General features: G+C 47.6%; 1 protein-coding gene across 1 annotated transcript; it reads right to left on the reverse strand.

Moving 5' to 3' along the window:
- Positions 1 to 731: 731 nt before the first annotated feature.
- On the reverse strand, positions 732 to 8,503 carry DYNLRB1 (dynein light chain roadblock-type 1). The gene is made up of 4 exons (XM_077832364.1): positions 8,382 to 8,503; positions 4,241 to 4,316; positions 2,794 to 2,961; positions 732 to 1,278 (listed from the first exon to the last, which is right to left on the reverse strand). The coding sequence occupies exons 1-4, from the start codon at positions 8,382 to 8,384 to the stop codon at positions 1,235 to 1,237; spliced, it is 291 nt and encodes a 96-aa protein (XP_077688490.1). The 5' UTR covers positions 8,385 to 8,503; the 3' UTR covers positions 732 to 1,234.
- Positions 8,504 to 19,202: the final 10,699 nt, after the last annotated feature.

Genomic DNA, 19,202 nt, shown 5'->3' on the forward strand with positions numbered 1-19,202 from the left:
AATCAGACATAATAAATGGTACAGAGAAGTCCACTTAGGTATCCCTATTTACCCTTTCCCATAATACAGGGACAAGAGGATGTGCAAAACTAAAGTCAACATTTTAAAAAAATTATCTATATATAGTTACCACGAGAACTCACTATATAGGGTATTGAGGCAGATAAAACAAGATTTTAAAATACTCATTCGAAATTCAGAGCCTTGTTTTTAAAACAAGAGGCATGCTCTGACACATGCATTTGTGCATCTAATTCGCCTGAAGAATTACTGCAATTGTATATTCACATCATGTTTGCAGGTTACTGTAACCATTTGCACAGGTAGGTATCCAATTTGCATGCCTCAATTGTTTACAAACCAAATCCTGAATACCTCAAGACTGAATACCTGATTAGACAAATTATTGGACTGTACTGGAACGGCAATTCCAACAGATGAAATCCTGCTGCTGTTACTCAGGACAAACCCCTAATAAGTCAATTGTATTTTTCTTCTTTGTCCCTGGTTTAAAAGCAAGTGCATAGGGTGAAAATGGATGAAAATAATGGGCCACTATTAGTACAGAGCCCGTTCGCTTGGAAAAAGTCACCTTTCAGAGAGATAACATTGTGAGGTAGGGACATCCTCAGGGAGAGTTCAGAGCTTCTAAAGATTTGCAGTAAGAAGTTCAGTCATCAAAGGGCCATTGAAAATTTCACAAGAGAAGGAATAGAGACATGACAAAAATAATCATTGATGACACTTTTATTGATTTGATAAGGCAAGACCTTTTCAAAATAAATCATAAAAGCAGCAACAAACAAAAAACAAAAACCAAGAAGGTAAGTTATGAGTAATCAAGCTTCATATTTACAGTCATTCAAAACCAAGAAGGTAAAACCATACTTCAGTCAGAATTGACAAGAGTGTGCAAACCACAAAGATTCATTTTTTAGATCACACTATTAGAATTTCTATTATATTATCTTCTTGAACACTAAAAGAAATCTGTCCATTTCTGACTGCCCAAGTCACTTGATTTCAATCCTCAGACCCCTTCCACGGAATGCCATTTTAGTGATACAAAAGAAAGGTACTTTTACTTCTTTGTAAACAACAAAAGAGCACAAGGTGGTCCTCCTGGTCATTATTAAGGTGGCACAATGGAATTAACCCTAATGCTTTGTTTTTGGCTATTAAATTTAAAAATATTGGGTACTGGGGGAAAAAAACATACTAATTTAGGACAATCTCATTCTGTTGGATTCTGGATGACGATCAGGAAATAGTCTTTATCTGCAAGGGAAAAAAAGGAAGTTATTCCTCCATTGCTAATGCTCATTCACAGATTAAGAAAAGTTGTTTTCTTGTTTTGTTTTTTACCTTGCACGTTTATCAGACATTGACTAGTGACAGTAAATGTCACCTACTTAAATGTTCATCAGCTCCACTTCAATTTTAAAGTAGTGTGAGAAAATAAAAATACCTGACAGCAAGTGTTCCTTAGTGAGCGAGGTGGGCTTGACAGGTATTTCCCATGGATAAATCAGGTCAGTCTCTCTAATCCTACTGTGGGGGAATAGTTCCAACCTCTCTAGAGAACGGGATGTACCAAGCTGATGTAATTTAATGCACATTCCTACATTCTGGAACAACACCCACTACCCCTCTGCATCTTCCACGTGGGGATTCTGGACCACTAGATCCACATAAGCATAAATCTCTCAGCCATTCCCCCACTGCAGCCACAACCAGCGCCTCTTTGCCAGCACAAATAGGTTGTTATACAAAGAGGACCCCTTGCCCTGTGCAGTCACTCATCGTGAACAGCTCCCTACTCATCACAGCTCCACCACAGGTCTTAAGTGATGTGGAGGGGCATATATGAGCCCTCTACACCTGGGTGAACTGCACTCATATTGCACCAGTTCCCTCTGTGACACTATCTGGTGATTTTATGAAACATTCTGGCCTCCTCGGCATGAGGCATTTTCTCTCGACATGTCCCACCAATGCTACATCATTGCAAGTTCCAGTGTTTCCAGGCTACTGGTGTTTTAACCACTACATTGTCTAGACACGCTCTGACCAGTGGCGAAAAATTAACAGAGTCTAGTGCAGACACAGACTCAAATTGAGAGATTCTAGGACCAGCAAGTACTGTAACAATATGCGTGCTCCTCCAATTCTGAGAAAGACGCCAGCCTCCCACTCTGGTTCATTTCAGTAGTTTTGCTAGCAGTGCTGGCCTGAAGCAGCTCATAAAATGTGTTCCGCTAATTTCAGACTCTTCTGATCTTATCTTGAAGAAGGCAAAACACAAGAGAACCTTCTTTCAAATGTACAGTTTGACTGGCAGTGAGATGGGAAAACTGATTCCTTCCCACACCCCACCATGAAGAGGGAGGCTCATATTAACAGAAATAGACCCATCTCTGAACCGAGTATACCACCAGAAATTCTTTGGCTACAGCATACTAAATTAGACAGTCACAGAATCATAGAATATCAGGGTTGGAAAGGACCTCAGGAGGTCATCTAGTCCAACTCCCTGCTAAAAGCAGGACCAATCCCCAATTTTTGCCCCAGATCCCTAAATGGCCCCCTCAAGGATTGAACTCACAACTCTGGGTTTAGCAAGCCAATGCTCAAACCACTGAGTTATCCCTCCCCCAGTCACTGGTAGGATTCACTTCTTCAGGCTGTATAGATTTTGTGCCATGGAAGGCTTGACAGGGAAGGATGAGACACATGCCGCGAGAAAGGAATTTCAACAGGAGGCTTTGAAGCCTGATGCTGAGGGGCTTTTACCTGGAGCAATCATGATCTCGTTTTTCTTGGAGCGGATTCGCAGGAATGTCAGGTCGTTCTGGGGATCAATGTCTCGCACAGTGCTCCTTGCCTTCATGATGAAGCTGTGCATTAGGCCTGCGTATTGCACTGTTGTGGAGTTGTCCACCGTGCTTTTGATAGGAATACCTGCAAAGAGAGAAGGTAAGTGTGGTGAGATGGTTAATGATGGTAACCTCTGAGACTAACTTAATTCCTGGCTACCCACTAGACACATCTGTACAGTCCCTTTAAACCTCAGTAGATTTTATGCTTAAAATTTAGCATATTTAAAAAAAAATTTTTTGAAACAAAGTGTGACTAGAAACCCTTCTGTGAGTGGTGCAGAAACATGTGGGGGGGGAGGGGCTGGCTGCTTCTGCAGACCACCAGCCTTCCTTCCAAAGAGCAGCTGGAAACAAGGAGAAACTTCCACTAGGAGCCACTAATACATACAAAAAAGAGAACATATAAGAAAAGCCCTCAAGGAACATAGATGATAGCAGAGCAGAGTTGCTCACCACCACTGGGACCAGAGCCCTCCATAGGCTTGTGTAACATTGAGAGTTTTTCATTGTTTTTCTGGGGGGGGTGTGAGGGGGGTGGTGCTTTATAGCCAGGCGCCATATGAGCCGGTCCGCTGGAGGCTGCTGACGGGATGCACTGACTCTGTGCATCACCTTGGTTAGGACCGATCCGTAAGGATGGGGAGGTAGCAGTTGCTCTCCTGCTCCACAACCTCCTCCTGAGGGGGCTTTTCAGTACCAGTGCCCTGGCAGAAGCCAAAAAGCCAAACTCAGTCCACATTTGTCGTACGTTGTAGTATGGGACGGATGCAGTAGCAAATTGCTAACATTTGATCTATCTGTTTTTCTAGTACACTGAAGATGTATACCCCACAAGCACAACCCAAACATTTGACCTTCCTCCCAGTCCTCAGACACCAGCACTACCAAGGAAGGGAAAGCCGAGTGCTGATTTGTAAATGAGGTCACCAATTATCAGATCTTCAATAGAGCCTCCACGTATTTACCAAATGTCTTTTTTCTAAGACACTTATCAGTTAAATTAAAATTAAGTGTTAGAAGATTTACTGTACATTACATATGATCAGAAAAACCTTTTCATTGTACTGGCAAAATGAGCTTGCCTTGTTCTACATTCTATACACTGATATTTTTCCTCTTGGCTGTAAAGTTATTCTTAAAATGCATGGGGGCAAATTTTGCTCTCAGATACATCCGCTCAATGCCACTGACTTCAATAGGCTTGCAGAGAGACAGCTTGACTTAACCTGCCTCTCTAAGGGAAGAAAACATATCTAGAGAGACATTTAATCTCTTTCTAAATAGTAAATACATTGATCTTTAAAGTGCCCTGTTCTGAAAAAGTAACATCCTTAGGAAATATAGCCAGAGTGGCACAATACCTTCCGAATTAACAACAATGATTCCTTGGACGCCCTTTTGGCTCTGAATTCGCTTCAATGTTTCTTCCACCTCAGCCTGAAAAAAACAAACAAACAAACAAACGATTAGGCAACATGATGTCTTGAAGGTGCAATCTGCCTTCAAATAATGCTTTGTAATAATATATCTGGAAATACAACTGAGCCAAGATGATTCCAATAGATATTACTCATTTTCTCACAGCAAAGCACAGCTATCTTTTGCACCATCATATTACCAAGGCCTTTTTAGTTGTTTTCAAGCCCCTTGTTGTCCATCAGTCATTTGCCATAACAAGCCTTTGGAAGCCTGAAACCTGTTCCCCAATACATCCCTCACCCTTTCTCCCCACCCCTCACTGCAACACTGGTTTCTCATTACAGGTTCGCTCATGGGCACAAGGCCACACACACACTATTTTGTTACTGTGTGATTGCTCATTAGGGCTGCTAGCACTTCTTATTATTATTTTACAGTTATACAAAGGACAGGGCTGCAGCACTTGTTTTGAAAAAATACATGGAATTTACAAACAAGAAAGAAAAAACATCGAGTTTTGGGTTAAACTCCATTTATCAAAAATATGCTAAAGGCAATAAACAAAGCAAACGAGGGGAAAGAGTCTGGTTTACAACCATTAGCCTACAATAACGATTCATGGTGGATGGGCTATTGTTATCTATTGCTAACAGTTTATTCTACTACGTTAAAAAGTCAATATACAAAGAAATCTGCAAAGGTATTATTATCCGTTTGTTGTCTTGTAAAATTAGTGTCAACTCTGAAAGATTTTGAAAGTTTTCTTAGCAATGCTCGCTCTTACATCAATTACAACTCACTGGGGATCTCGATAATGGAGCCTAATGATCTGAGTGGCCGAGGTGTGATTCTGCATGGTGCTGAGCGCTCCTTGAGAGGTGCTCGGCACTGTGAACTCCCATTAAAGAGAATGGGGGGCTGGGGCACTCAGCACTTTGACTGACCGAGCTCCATAATGCAATGTCGGGCAAAACAGACTTCTACAAACAAAGAAACATGCTTGTCTTCACAGGAACAAGGAAACAACTGCACAGGAGACTAGGCAACTATGTCTAAAACAATACTAACTGCTGCCAACTATGGGAACCATACAACATTGGATTTGTTTTGTGTCTGCAAACTACAGTTTGTCTTATCCAGCACGGAAAATCAAGAGCTATTTTAAAATGATTATCAGGCATGGAAAATCACAGTGCAAATTTCAAAATGAAGGAAACGGAATGGTAACTAAAAGGAGATTGTAACAAATGAGTTGTATGCTGGAGAAGTGGAAAAATAAACAGCTGGTGACTGCTATTAAATCTGAAAGTAAGTGCTATTATTCCTGTTTAAAGCCCCAACCCTACAACCTGTTCCAGGCATCCGGGCCCTACTGACTTCCAAAGAGTGTTGCCTGAGCATAAGGATCCATCCGTGCAGATCATCATCTAATTTTGCATTTCTTCTCACATAGCAAGCAAGACTAGTCACTCTCTCTTTGTTTTTAGCTCACACCCAGACTGACATTTTAAAAGGATCAAAGGGAGTGTCGTGCTCAAACACCAATTCAATAGGAGTTGGGTGCCTAACTCCCTTGGGCTCAACTGAAAATCCCAGCTGTAGACTATTTCATTTTCAGGTTCTCATCTGCAATGCAGGGAAACATCTGTTTCTTAAGAAAATATTTCAGCTGTATTTTTTGTAAACAGAAACAGTTTATGGTGATCTTTGTAAAAGTCTGTTTTCAGTGTCTCCTTTAATAGAATTACAATAAAAAACAACAACAATAACCCTTCCCTCCCAATCCCTAAGATTTCCTCAGGGAAGCACCTCGTAGACCAACATCCCTGTTGACTTGGTACATCCCAGTGCCCACGCTTCTCTGAAAAAAGACACCCAAGCCATACAGTCAATGGCATTAATTAAAATGAGATTTTTTTTTTTTCGCTCACCCAAAGCCATGCAGTTAAGGGATAGTGCATTGGACTGGGAGTTAGGAGTCTGGGTTCTATCCCTGGCTGTGTCACTGACTCCCTGTGTGGTCTTGGAAAATTTACAGAACCTCTTCATTTCCCCATGTGTAAAACAGGGATTTCACTTGTCTTCCTTTGTAAGGTGCTCACTCACAAATTATTGGCTTGATAGCATTCAATTATGTATCATGGAAGAATAATTCCTTCCCTCGTAAGAGTTACTGTGTAGAATTTTATGGTCTGTGTTATGCAGGAGGTCAAACTCAATAATCATTGTGGTCCTTTCAGGCCTTGAAATCTTGGACTCTGAGGATATGTCTACACTGCAATAAAACACCCGTGGCTGGTCCTTTTCAACAGACTAAGGCTCACTGGGCTGTGGGGCTACAAAACTGTAGGGTAGATGTTTAGGCTTGGGCTGGTACCTGGGCTCTGGAAGCCCACAAGAGGGTATAAAAATTTTATTAAGATGGTGTTTTAAAAAAATAGTGAATGGCACAGAGTTTAAGCGTAGAAATTTCTGGTTATCAGGGAATAGTGTACAGATTATCAAGGAGTGCAATCTACACTGCCGTGTAAGCCCAGGGTTCAAACTCAGGCTCAAGCCTAACTCCCCTTCTGTCTACATACAAATTGTGCTAACCCAGGGCTCAGACGCAGGCTACCAGGAGCCCATCGGGGTGGAGGGTCCGAGCCTGAGTAAAGCTGAGACCCAGGGTTCAAGCCCTATTGCTTTGAAGGGTAGATACAGCCCCACTGGACTTGTGCTCTGGGAGTTTGCCAAGGGTATCCCACAATCCCATGGGCCAACTCTTTTGGTCCTTTGGGGAGTCAAGTTTGGAGGACAATCAAGTTTTCTCACACTGCACCACGAACAAAGGCGTAGAGCTGCCACAATTTGGGAGGGCACTAAAAAGTCTGGATATGGGTGGCTGGACTCGGGCCGGCATCATGCAGTGTAGACACTGGAGCCCCTTGTCTATGTTATGCAGGACCCAGGGTTCAACAATTCCTAACCTGGGGGTTACAAATAAATGCAAATATTCAAGCCCTAGATTCATAGGCGCCGGCTTCCTCCGGGCCCGGGAGGGTGCTCAATCCACCGCTCTGCTCCACCCGAGACCCCACTCCCATCCAACCCCTTCCCCCAAGCCCCCATCCTGCCTTTTCCTGTTCCTGCCCCAGGCCCTGACCCCGCCCCCTCCCTTCCCCCAACCCCCCATCCTGCCTTTTCCTGCTCCCGCCCCATCCCTTGCCCCCAACCCCACCTCTTCCCCTCCATTCCCTGAGCGTGCCAGGTCCCCACTCCTCCCGCTCCCTCCCAGAGCCTCCTGCATGCCCTGAAGCAGCTGATCTGGGCGGGCAGGAGGCACTGGCAGTGCGAGGGGGGAGCTGGCTGTCGGTGGGTGCTCAGCACCCACTAATTTTTTTCTATGGGTGCTCCAGAACCGGGGCACCCACGGAGTCGGCCCTATGCCTAGATTAGCAAACCCAGAGGCCGCTCACTCCAGTTCTACTAATCCTGGGTTTATGTTGCTGCCCAGACGTACCCTGAAGTCCACTTCGGAGGGCTCGTACAGATGGGGACAGCAGGAAAATGAATCGCTCCGAATTAACTAAAGCTGTGAATTTGAAGTGGATTCGCTAAACCCCATTCAACCCCTGTGTGGCTGCTGTTATCGAGAATTACAGTGGCCTTAATTCAGTTTGTCTTCATTCACTTTGGAAGTGACTCAGACTAACCCAATTTAAGGCCCCTTTTGTTCGGAATGAGGGTGCTCACGCAGGGGTTGAACGCGGTTTAACTGATCCCCATAACTAATGGTGTGGTGCTGTCACTCCGGACTGAGCTGAGGTGACCCCTCCTGACTGAGCCCCCCAGGGGGCCCCCACTTCCCTCCCGTGAGCCTCAGGCCCCCAACCCCCCTCATGTGGCTCCAGGTTCCCCCCACAACCCCCGGCCCCGCCTTTAACTCCGCACCCGGGTCCCCGAGCCCGGGGCTCCTTGGGCTCACACGGGGTCTCGAACCAACGCCCTGGGCTGCGGCCCGGCCCCTCCGCCCCAGCCCCGCCCCTGCCGCAGGTGAGACGGCGGCCGCGGGGCAGGGGTGCGGCCCCGCCCTCCACTCACCATGTTGGGGGATCTCCGCCTGAAGCAGCAACCGGTCCCCAGCGGCACGCAGACCCGTCACAGCACCAGCACGCATGCGCAGCCCCGAGCTGGGGATGGGCAGCTCCATCGGCCAATGGGCTGAGACAGCGAGCGGGGGCTTCGACTCGAGCCAAGGGAGCGGGTGTCGTCATTTCCACCGCTGCTGGTTGCCCCGGAAGTGTTCGGGGGTAATGCCTCGGTTGTCACGGGTGGGGTCGCCTAGGGGTTTCTTCGCTATCTGGGTCTTGGGGCGCTGGCTGCGGGGGCACAGGCTGGGGAGGGGTACCTGGGTTGGAGGGGCTGGCTGGGGGGGCACAGGGCTCTGGGGACGTGGCCTGGGGAGGGGTACCTGGAGAGGGGGGGCTGCATGGGAGGGCACAGGGGTCTGGGGGGCTGGCTGGGGAGGGGTACCTGGGTTGGGGGGGACACTGGGGTCTGGGGCGCTGGCTGGGGAGGGGTACCTGGGTCGGGGGGGCTGGCTGGGGACGTGGCCTGGGGGGGCTACAGGGGTCTGGTGGGGGCTGTTTTGTAGGGTCCCTCCCTCGCCCTTGTAGACATTTCTGGGCCAACTGGAGTCTTGGGATCATCTAGTCTAAGGTTCTGCCTTGCCCAGTTCAGAGTGCCAAGCTGGAGCCTGCCTGAAGTCCTGCCGGCCGGGTGAGACCAAGTGGCGTGGCTAAGAAGACACCCTTCTCCAAAAGACATCACATTCCGGTGGCTGATTGTTCAGTTGTGCCTCTTTGACAGTAAAGACATGTGGTCCCCCAGCACACACACTCTTACTTCTTGTTGGGAGAGGTTTAATTATGTCCATGGGAGAGCTCTCTCCCATCGGCATAGAGCAGCTACACTGGAGATCTTACGGTGGTGCAGCTGTATCAGTACAGTGGTGCTGCTGGAAGGTCTCTAGTATAGCCATAGCCTTAGTCTCTTTGTGCCTTAATTCTCATTCTGTACAATGGGGATAATAGCACTTGTATTAAGAAAAGGAGTACTTGTGGCACCTTAGAGATTAACAAATTTATTTGAGCATAAGCTTTCGTGAGCTACAGCTCACTTCATCGGATGCATTCAGTGGAAAATTCAATAAGATGCCACAAGTACTCCTTTTCTTTTTGCGAATACAGACTCACACGGCTGCTACTCTGAAACCAGCACTTGTATTGTGAGGATAAATACATTCAAGATTGAGAATGGGGCACGGATGTACCTAAAATAGATAGTTGGGTTCCCAGGCTCAAGGAATGACCATGCTGTTAGCCTCAGGGAAGAAAATTCACGCTGGGGATAGGGACTGAGAAGGCAATATAAAGGCCATATGGCAGAATTCAGCTCTGGAGTACAAGTCCACTGACTAAGAAAATGCCTTATTCACCTTGGCTGAGTTTAGTTTATGAAGACTTGCTCTGTTTCATGTTCTGACCGCATTCCATCTCTGTCATTGATTGGGTGAGTTCATGATTTCTGTAAATGAGTGTTTTATTCACCACGTTGTTCACAGAATCCTGAATACTGGTACAAATAACTACTAGGAAGAACAATCACTCCAGAGAGGAGGCCTGCCACCATTTTGAAGAGCTTTATCTGTTACACTATGGGTAGGGCCCAACCGGATTCAGTCTATTTTGATCAATTACACTATCGGAGGATTTTAAAAATTGTAAATTTAATGATTTCAGGTATTTAAATCTGAAATGTCACGATATTGTAATTGTAGGGGTCCTGGCCCGAAAAAGCATTGTGAGTGGGGTCACAAGCTTATTGTGTTGGGGAGGGGGGATTGTGGTACCACTACCTTTACTTCTGCGCTGCTGCTGGCAGGGCGCTGCCTTCAGATCTGGGCACCCGGCCAACAGCCACAGCTCTCTGGCCGCCCTGCTCTGAAGGCAGCAAGGAAGTAAAGGTGGCAATACTGCGACCCCCTAAAATAACCTTGTGACCCTCTGCAACTCTCTTTTGGGTCAGAATCCCCCATTTTTAGAAACGCTGGTCTTCGCCGTGAAATCTATATAGTATAGGGTAAAAGAATACAAAAGACCAGATTTCATGGTCCGTTTTTCATTGCTGTGAATTTGGTAGGGCCCTAACTATGGAGTCATCCGGCAATTGTGAATTTCATTGATCTTTTGAAACACAAGAGGGCACACTGCCTGAACACCAAACAGAGCCAGGCCACTTTGCTTGAAACTTTTAAAATTCAATGAAAAATCATAAAACTATTTTTGCAAAATTTTTTTCACCCGTTTTTGATCAGCTCTAATAATGAGTATTGAATGCTCACTGCAATTAATTTGCAAACAAATTAGAGACCAAAATGCAATCTCTCTCACCAAACCAGTGAATAAAAATCACAACGGGGTGACACGTAATTCATGAACAATAAAAATCCACAGGAGAAATTATTTGTAATGAATAATTCATACAGCTCTCCCAGTCAGGAGACACATGATCAGCTCAGCCATTATTCTTTCAACAGAAAGAGAATGCAAAAGCACCATGCTGCATGCTCAATTCCAGGCATTTAAGCCATCAGGATTCTCACAGCTCCCATGGCGCATTTCAGTCAAATCCTCCACCATCTGCAATGAGCAGGGAAATACTGATGTTACATCCAGAGGTGGGGAGATTAATGGACTCAGTTCCTGCCTACAGAATCGAGAGTAACCATATAAAAGCCCCATGCCATTCCCTCCTGAGCTTCACTGTATTGCACAGATAATCACCTTCTGCACAGACCTTGAGCTACGACACATGTTGAGAATTCATCTCCCCCAGCATTTCCTGTAATGATACAGGGGTAGGGGCTGCCCTTGCACTACTTGAGGGGTGTCAGCAGACTCTTCCCATCCCCTTTCTGCATTCAAACAGCAGATCAGGAACTCTCCAGAGTGCCTAAGAAAGCCACTTACCGACCTTTACTGTAACTTGTTCTTTGAGATGTGGGTGCAGACGTGTATTCCATATAGGCGTAGTGCACTGAAGCCAGAGAACTCTGCCGGCAGTACCCTTGGGGGCAGCACTTGTGCCCTCTGGTCCTGTTGCCCCTCCCATGACTATTGAAGGGCAGCACCACCTGACCCGCCTCAGTTCCTTTGCATTGTACACGAAGAGTTGAAACTGGTGCAGAGGGGATGGAGGGTGGGTTGTGGAATATAAATCTGTACCCACAACTCAGAGAACCACAGTTCTAGAACCGGTAGGTAGCTGTTTATTTCTTCAAGTACTTACAGATGTGTATTCCACTGGTGGCTCACAAGCCATCTTGGTAGGAGGTGGGACTCGGTGTAATTAGAGAATGGCTACGGAACTAAGTGCCTTCCCCAAGTTTGCATCTGATACAGCTGTGATACCATAGTGCTTGGTAAAAGTATGTACAGAAGAGCAGGTAGCAACCCTGCATTTCTTCAATATCAAAACATTGCTGAGGAATGCAACTGAAGGCACTTGGGCCCTCGTTGCAGGAGCCCGTAGCCTCTGTAAAGGTATGGTCTGAGTTACTCCATAAGCTGTCATAATTCAGGAAGTTATCCACCTAGAAATCATTGGCATGGAAACCACCGGACCCTTAATTTGATCCACATAGAAGACAAAAAGTCAAGGTGATGAATAAAAACGCCAAGCATCATCTCACATCCAGTGTAGGTGCTGCTCATCTGCGTTTGAATGTGGTTAGGAAAGTATGCCAGTAAAGTATATTATGTGGCTCAGGTGTAACTCTGAAACCACTTTAGACAAAAAATTTGGATGTAGCTATAGAGCCACTTTGTCTTTGAAAAACTGCATATCTGTGGGCTGTGCCATTAAGGCCTGCGGCTCACTTACCTTGCAGATTTCAAAGCAACAAGAAAAGCAGAGAACAGCCCTGTAGAGGAAAAAGGTGCCATTTAAGTTCATGCAGCCAAGTGACCTAACAACTTCAGGCATACACAGATCGTAGCTGAAGGGTGAGAGTGGAGGGACAGACAGGTGACAAATTGCATGAAATTGTTCCTTTGGCAGAAACACCCTCACACTAGTAGGGTATATCTACACTACAACGTAAGCCCAGGGTTGGTAGAACTCCAGTTAGCAGACCCTGGGTTTGTTAACCTAGGGTTTGAACATTTACACTCATTTGTAACCCCAGGTTAGGAATTGTTGAACCTTGGGTCCCAAGCTATGGCTCCAGTGTCTAAGCTGCATTATGTGGGCCTGAGTCCAATCATCCATATCCCAGACTTCCTAGCCTCCTCCCCAAATGTGGCCGTTCTAGCCCTTTGTTCGTGGTGCAGTGTGGGAAAACTTGACTGTCCACCAAATCAGAGGACAAAGGAAGTTGGCCCTTGGGACTGTAGAATACTTTTGGTGGATTCCCAGAGCACAAGTATAATGGGGCAGGTTCTACAAAGTGAAGCGATAGAGCTTGAACCCTGGGTTCTGGCTCGATTCAGGCTCAGCCCCTCCACCCCCATGGGATCCTGGTACCCTGGATCTAAGCCCTGGCTGGTTAGCATGATTTGTGTGTAGATAGAAGGGGGGGTTGGCTTGAGCCTGAATTCAAACTCAGAGGTAATGGAAACAGAAAATAGTTGACAAAAAAACAAAAGTGTAACACACTGTAAAGAGACGACATGTAACCTTAGCAGGCTCCAAGCTTTGTCTACAGCAATTGTCTCACCTTCAACTACTCACTGTCCCCAACCCACAAGGCTGGGGACCCACCGTTCTTAGATGCGAAGAGCCCCTTGTTTCCCGCAGTGATCGATAATCAGATACCCTTCTGCTTCTTATATTCCCCAAAGTTCATTGTCTTTGTCTCAAGAGTCAGGATAATCCCTGGGTTCAGACTGCCCGGTGTGCTCCAATGGGCTGACGACAGGCTGGTTCCTTAGCCTCTTGATAACTAATGGCTGTTTCCCACAAATGCAGATGAACTGCCCATTGAGTCTGGCAAGACCCTGTTCGGTTTACATCAGAGATGCAGGCAAAGCAGCATTCTTTTGTCTAGGACAAGCTTGCTTACCCAGTCTGCCCCTAAAACAAATGTATTTCCAGTGCACCTACATAACTCCTTCCACACCACCCATCCGTCCGTCCTGCGGTGTCATTAACGATCTGTGTGTCACCAGCTTTCCTCTGACCCTTTGCACTGCACACCTTACAGCTGAGCGTGAGGACAGCAGTGCAGCAGGTTTGGTGAGCGTGTCAGGTCTGACTGGAGTCACAGGACGGGAGTCCCTCTGCCAGCTGACACGGAGGGTTGCTTAGAGTCCCGCTGGCCACGGCCAGGAATTAACCCTGGAGCTCTAGAAAGAAGCAATGCTAATAGTGACACTCAAGCGCCCTGAAGGGCAAGAGGACGGCGTCCCACTGGCCCTTCAGCACTCAACAGGCTCTTGTCCTGGGGTCTGCCCAAGGCCCTGGTTGGCCAGCCGGAGGCCCAGGTGCAACTGGCTCTGAGGCATTGTGCATCCAAGACAAGGAGAAGGTACAAGGAGGGATGAGGAATGTAACTGGGGAATGACCAGCAGGTGCTGGCAGCCAGGCCCCTGGAGAGAAATTTCAGGCCCTGGTACATCATTTGCTTCCCCCCATTTAATCATTTACCCAGATGTTACAGATGTTTTGGGGGCCTCCTGAGCCCAGAACCTTGTTACTTCCCCCTTTTCCTCCCCCCTCTTCAGCCCTCCTGGCAGCTGCCCAAGGATCTCACATCTCACTCTAGCATCCATCTCCCTCATGTCTAGCAGTGCCTCGGACAGGAGCAGCTGGACATTTTATAGACAGTGACCCAGCCCAGAGGAGCCCTGAGTCCCTACGCCGAGACGTAAGGGAGGACAGTGACAGATGCAGGGGCTGGAGGGAGCAGGACGAGGGCTGCAGCAATAAGACCCACCAGGCCACTAGTGATGTGCACAAGACATAGGGCGTTGTTTGTCTGGCAGATGAAAAGTGCATAGGATGGTGGCAGGGAGGGACTGCAGCCACGCCCCTTACTCATTCAGCACTTAGTGAACGCAGCCAAATGGGATCGAAGTGCAATGCTGCCTCCTAGTGATCCATCTGTAGAGGGGCTGTCAGAGGCATCATAACTATGAGTAATACTGTACTCGTCTCCATATAAGACCTTGTACCTGGGCCTGACACATCCCAAACTTCCAACCCAAACATCATTTCCCCCTAGTGCTGAAATGCAGCTGCCCCCCCGGAGTCAACATAACAGTTATTTAACAGCCTAGAGAAAAGCTGCACAGCAGTTTAGGACAGGCAGTGAAGAACACAGTATCTAGTCAGTGAAACTACAGATGCAATTTTAGGCAGGAAGAAGGTAATTACTCAAAATGCAGTTTGACCAAGACATGGAGGTGGGGAATCCTGCACCTGCAAAAACCACCATGAGGGTCTTTGATGACCCCAGCTTTGAAGGGTCTCAGATTTCCAAGCCGTTTGAAAGACAGTCCAGCACCCCTCACGCCATGCTGGGGAGTGTGTGTTCGCGTTGGCCACCTTCGGAATCAGCAACGCCATTTCCTGCAGCACATGCTTTTGCCAAGCTAGTCGGACAAGGCCGGGCGCTGCTCAGCTTCTGGGATCAAGGGGCTCTGGCTTTATTACTTCCTGTTTACCCACTTAAAACCTTCACAGAGTCCCAGTCACCTGGAGGCATGTAACCATTCCGGCTAGTGGCATAGACTGTCCTATTCAGAGCGCATAACTAGTTCAATGAACTGCAGCGAGCCGTCTCCTCCTGAATGCCTCGTGCCATCAGCTGCGTTGTGGGGGAAGGGTACAATGCTGCCTGTCATGGCTCTGTACAATAGCCCTTTCAGTTCTCTAGGCATTACTTAATGCCCCATTCATCTGCCTCGCCCAGGCCTGCCCCTGTGCCATTTTCCATCCACCCCCTGTGGCATGGAACGCCCTCCCCAGTCCAGTGCACCAAGCCACCTCCCTTCATAGCTGAGCCACCGCTAAGGGTTCAGGCTGGGACGTTGGCATCCAGATTTCAGTGGGAGTTCGGTGCCTAACTCCCAAAGGCATCCGATGAAGTGAGCTGTAGCTCACGAAAGCTTATGCTCAGATAAATTGGTTAGTCTCTAAGGTGCCACAAGTCCTCCTTTTCTTTTTGCAAAGACTCCTTTGAGATCCCCAGTCTCAGCTCTTCTGTAATGACCCACAAGAAGGGAAACACACGTAAAAAAATGAGAATGGGAGAGCTCCCTCAGGGCTTTCCTTGGATTGCTTTCTCCTTAGCCGGAGAGCTCTTCTGAGCAGGGATTGTCTCATATGTTTGTACAGCGCCTAGCACATTGTCCGGGTTTACTAGATAACACTGAGGCTAGGTCTACACTGCACGCCACTCATACTGTCGTGTAGGGTGTGTGACAAGCAGGCTGTGTCCACACTGTAGTGTGTGGCTGCGCCCATCAGTGAAATGGTGGATGCAGGGAGCCTTTTCCTGCTGTCTCCTTCCTGCCAGAACCTTTCCCTGAGAGTCAGCAGGACATAATGCTGCTAAAAATAGCAGTGGAGACTTGGTAGGCTTGGCTTGGGTGTGTAGGGAGGTAGGATACATAACCACAGGATTCAGGTGTGTCTTTACCTGCCTAAGCAGCGCCTCAGTGGCCATAGTGCTGTTTATACCTGTGCTGGGGGACCGCAGTGTATGTCCTCTACCCGCTGCTGTCAGATTTGTGCGGTGGAGATGTACCTTAACAGGCCCGCTGAAGCCCCGGAAGCACCATACTCCTTTGGCTCAGCAGCACACAGGATCACCCACCTCAAGCGTTCAGAAATAGAATCATAGAATCATAGAATATCAGGGTTGGAAGGGACCTCAGGAGGTCATCTAGTCCAACCCCCTGCTCAAAGCAGGACCAATCCCCAATTAAATCATCCCAGCCAGGGCTTTGTCAAGCCTGACCTTAAAAACTTCTAAGGAAGGAGATTCTACCACCGCCCTAGGTAACGCATTCCAGTGTTTCACCACCCTCTTAGTGAAAAAGTTTTTCCTAATATCCAACCTAAACCTCCCCCACTGCAACTTGAGACCATTACTCCTTGTCCTGTCCTCTTTTACCACTGAGAATAGTCTAGAACCATCCTCTCTGGAACCACCTCTCAGGTAGTTGAAAGCAGCTATCAAATCCCCCCTCATTCTTCTCTTCTGCAGACTAAACAATCCCAGTTCCCTCAGCCTCTCCTCATAAATCAAATCCCAGTCCCTCAGCCTCTCCTCATAAATCAAATCCCAGTTCCCTCAGCCTCTCCTCATAAATCAAATCCCAGTTCCCTCAGCCTCTCCTCATAAGTCGTAAACCAGGCCCCCAAAATCCCAAGACTGGCTTAAAACTCCTGAGCTTTTAAAAAAGTTTGGGGTGGGAGTTGATTTGTCTCTGGTTTCTCAGCCTTTGGAGTGCATTCACTTCACATTTGCATGCTTTTCTCCAGCCATGAGGGCTAAACATGTACCTGGTTAAAAAAGAAAGCTGAGAGTCACGTGCAGTCACATGACTCCTGGAGCTCGGGCTTCAAAAAAACCACCAAGTAGAGCAAGACTGGGGAAACCCCCCTGAGCTGGCAGCCCAGAGTGTTTAATTACACACCTACTTCCAGTTCCACAGCACGGCTCACTCTTTGTAATGCTTATTCTCCTCTTAATCAAGGAGGACTTGCAGCTGTACCTGTGTGGTAACGTTACAACCACACATCCACAATGCAGGTCAGAGAAAGTTACAGGCAGCAGCTATCTGTGTTGAGGCCCTACGCCCCAGGCCAGCTTCTGAGCTGGAGGGGAGCCAACGAACGGGCAGCGCTCTGCAGTAGTGGAATGAGGTGGAAATTACTGCTGTTATTTTTTGCTTAAGTTGGCTATTTTTCTTTGGATTTCAAATGATTTTTTCTTCCAATGGCAGAACTGCCCATTTTAAAAACACAAACACCACACCTTTCTGTGCACTTGCCCCGGCATCTCGCTGTCTGGGGCAGTGATTTTACCAACATATTCGGACTGTGTTGTTCTCTCCCACAAACACAACAGGAGAAACTGACTAACTCCAGGGGTGACAGGGTGAAACAGACTCTGCACAGGGTGAAACAGACTAAACGCAACCTGAGCAGAGATTTTTTTCTCCCTCTAGCACATTTTACTTATAAGGATCTTGTGTGCTACTCATAAATGTTCAGGCGACAGCCTAGAGAGGCAAGGTGGGGGAGGTAATATCTTTAATCAGACCAACTTCCGTTGGAGGGGGAGAGAGATTTTTGAGCTACACAGAGCTCTTTCTCAGTTCTGGGAAAGGTCCTCACCCACCTTGTCTCTCTAAGACCTGGGACCAACGCAGCTACAGCAACACCTGGCTTTTCAGTGGACTGTGCTCCTTTCAATCTATTCTTTATTAGTAGTAAATAGTTATCTTATGGCGGTGCCCAGGGCATAGCTGGGATTAGGGCCCATTGTGCTGGGTGCTGTATGAACACCGAAGAGACACAATCCATGCCTTGGAGGCCGTGCAGTCTAAACACAGACAGATGAAGGGCAGGGCAAGCAAAGGAGTCTGCTGAAGAACTGGCCTCACCTGGTTAGTCCCACATGTCAGTTTAAGGCTATACACAAACTGCTGTCTGTCTAAAACCAGTAGTTCAGTGTGTGCCATATGGCCCTGTCTCGTGGCTGGCTCAGGTAAGAGGCTCAGTGTCTACTCTAGCTAGCAGCTCACAGAGGCATTCCCCTAACACAGAGGGTAGAGACCTGTGCTTTATACCCCTAAAGGGCCTAGGTTCAAGTGCTTGGCTGACCCATGCTGGAGAGATCAGTACAAGCAGCCTCCTCCTGGGCCGTTTTGGGCTGACTCACATGGAAACGCCCCATCCACTCTCCCTGGCACCATCTGCTGGCTTTTTATCACAGCTCTACTGTGTTACGCATCCAACCCTGTGGTAAGAAGAGAATCCTGGGCAGCTGTTTTTAAAAGCTTTTTTCAAGGTCGCCCAGGGGCAGAGCCGGGTACCAGAAAACTCCAGCGCTCTTTTGATGCAGGAACAGCTACCTCTACTGACTAGCAGGTTAATGGCACTTTGGGGAGTCAAGAAGCCCATCCAAATGGCAAAGCATGGACAGGATATCAACATTCTTGATAGGTTACATGTTCTGTGTGTGTGTGATCCACATGATTCTGTCATGGCCCCGCTTGCCTCTCTACACCCCCCACAGCATCTCTGCTGTCCATTAGTGCAGCATTTGCAGGAAGAAAGGCCCAGCCCAAACCTCTCACTCAGGGGGAAGAGACCAGGATCCAGAAACATTTCCTGATTTCTCACAAGCAGCACCCTTCCCCTCTTGGCAACACAAACTGTAACACAAGCCAACCTCTCCCATCGGGGGCTAAGCATGTACCCCTTGGCTTGGAGGGGAAGGGGGGGAAGTAGGTCTGACTGGCCTGAAGAATACCACCACCTAGTGCTCACAAAGCACTTTACAAGGGAGAGCAGAAGCACTGTTTCCATTTTACAGAAACTAAGGCACAGAGAAGTGAAGCGGCTTCTCCAAGGTCACCCATGGACAGAGCTGGGAACAGAACCCAGGTCTCCTAAGGCCCAGCATCGTGCTTCATCCACTAGACCATGCTGGGCTGGTTTATCACCTGCTGTTTCTTACCCTCTACTATGCACTGATGACTTAGCTGTACATATCGTCATAAAATCTCTTCCAGATCTCCACAGAAGCTCTCACCCCCAAAGTGCACCGCACTTACTGCACGCCCCCGCTCCCCAGCCTGCACAGCGCACAGCACTGCTACACGAGAGCTAAGTAAGGGGAAG

The sequence above is a fragment of the Eretmochelys imbricata genome, chromosome 13 (assembly GCF_965152235.1).
Source record: "Eretmochelys imbricata isolate rEreImb1 chromosome 13, rEreImb1.hap1, whole genome shotgun sequence".
Classification (NCBI taxonomy): domain Eukaryota; kingdom Metazoa; phylum Chordata; order Testudines; family Cheloniidae; genus Eretmochelys; species Eretmochelys imbricata.

What these genes read in the sequence shown, in the direction of transcription:
- DYNLRB1 (XM_077832364.1), bottom strand. An exon ending in CATTGTTGTTAATTCGGAAG is followed by an intron (nt 2,962 to 4,240) that starts GTATTGTGCCAC and finishes CTCTCTTTGCAG; the next exon opens with GTATTCCTATCAAAAGCACG. An exon ending in CGAGATCATGATTGCTCCAG is followed by an intron (nt 1,279 to 2,793) that starts GTAAAAGCCCCT and finishes TTTCCCTTGCAG; the next exon opens with ATAAAGACTATTTCCTGATC.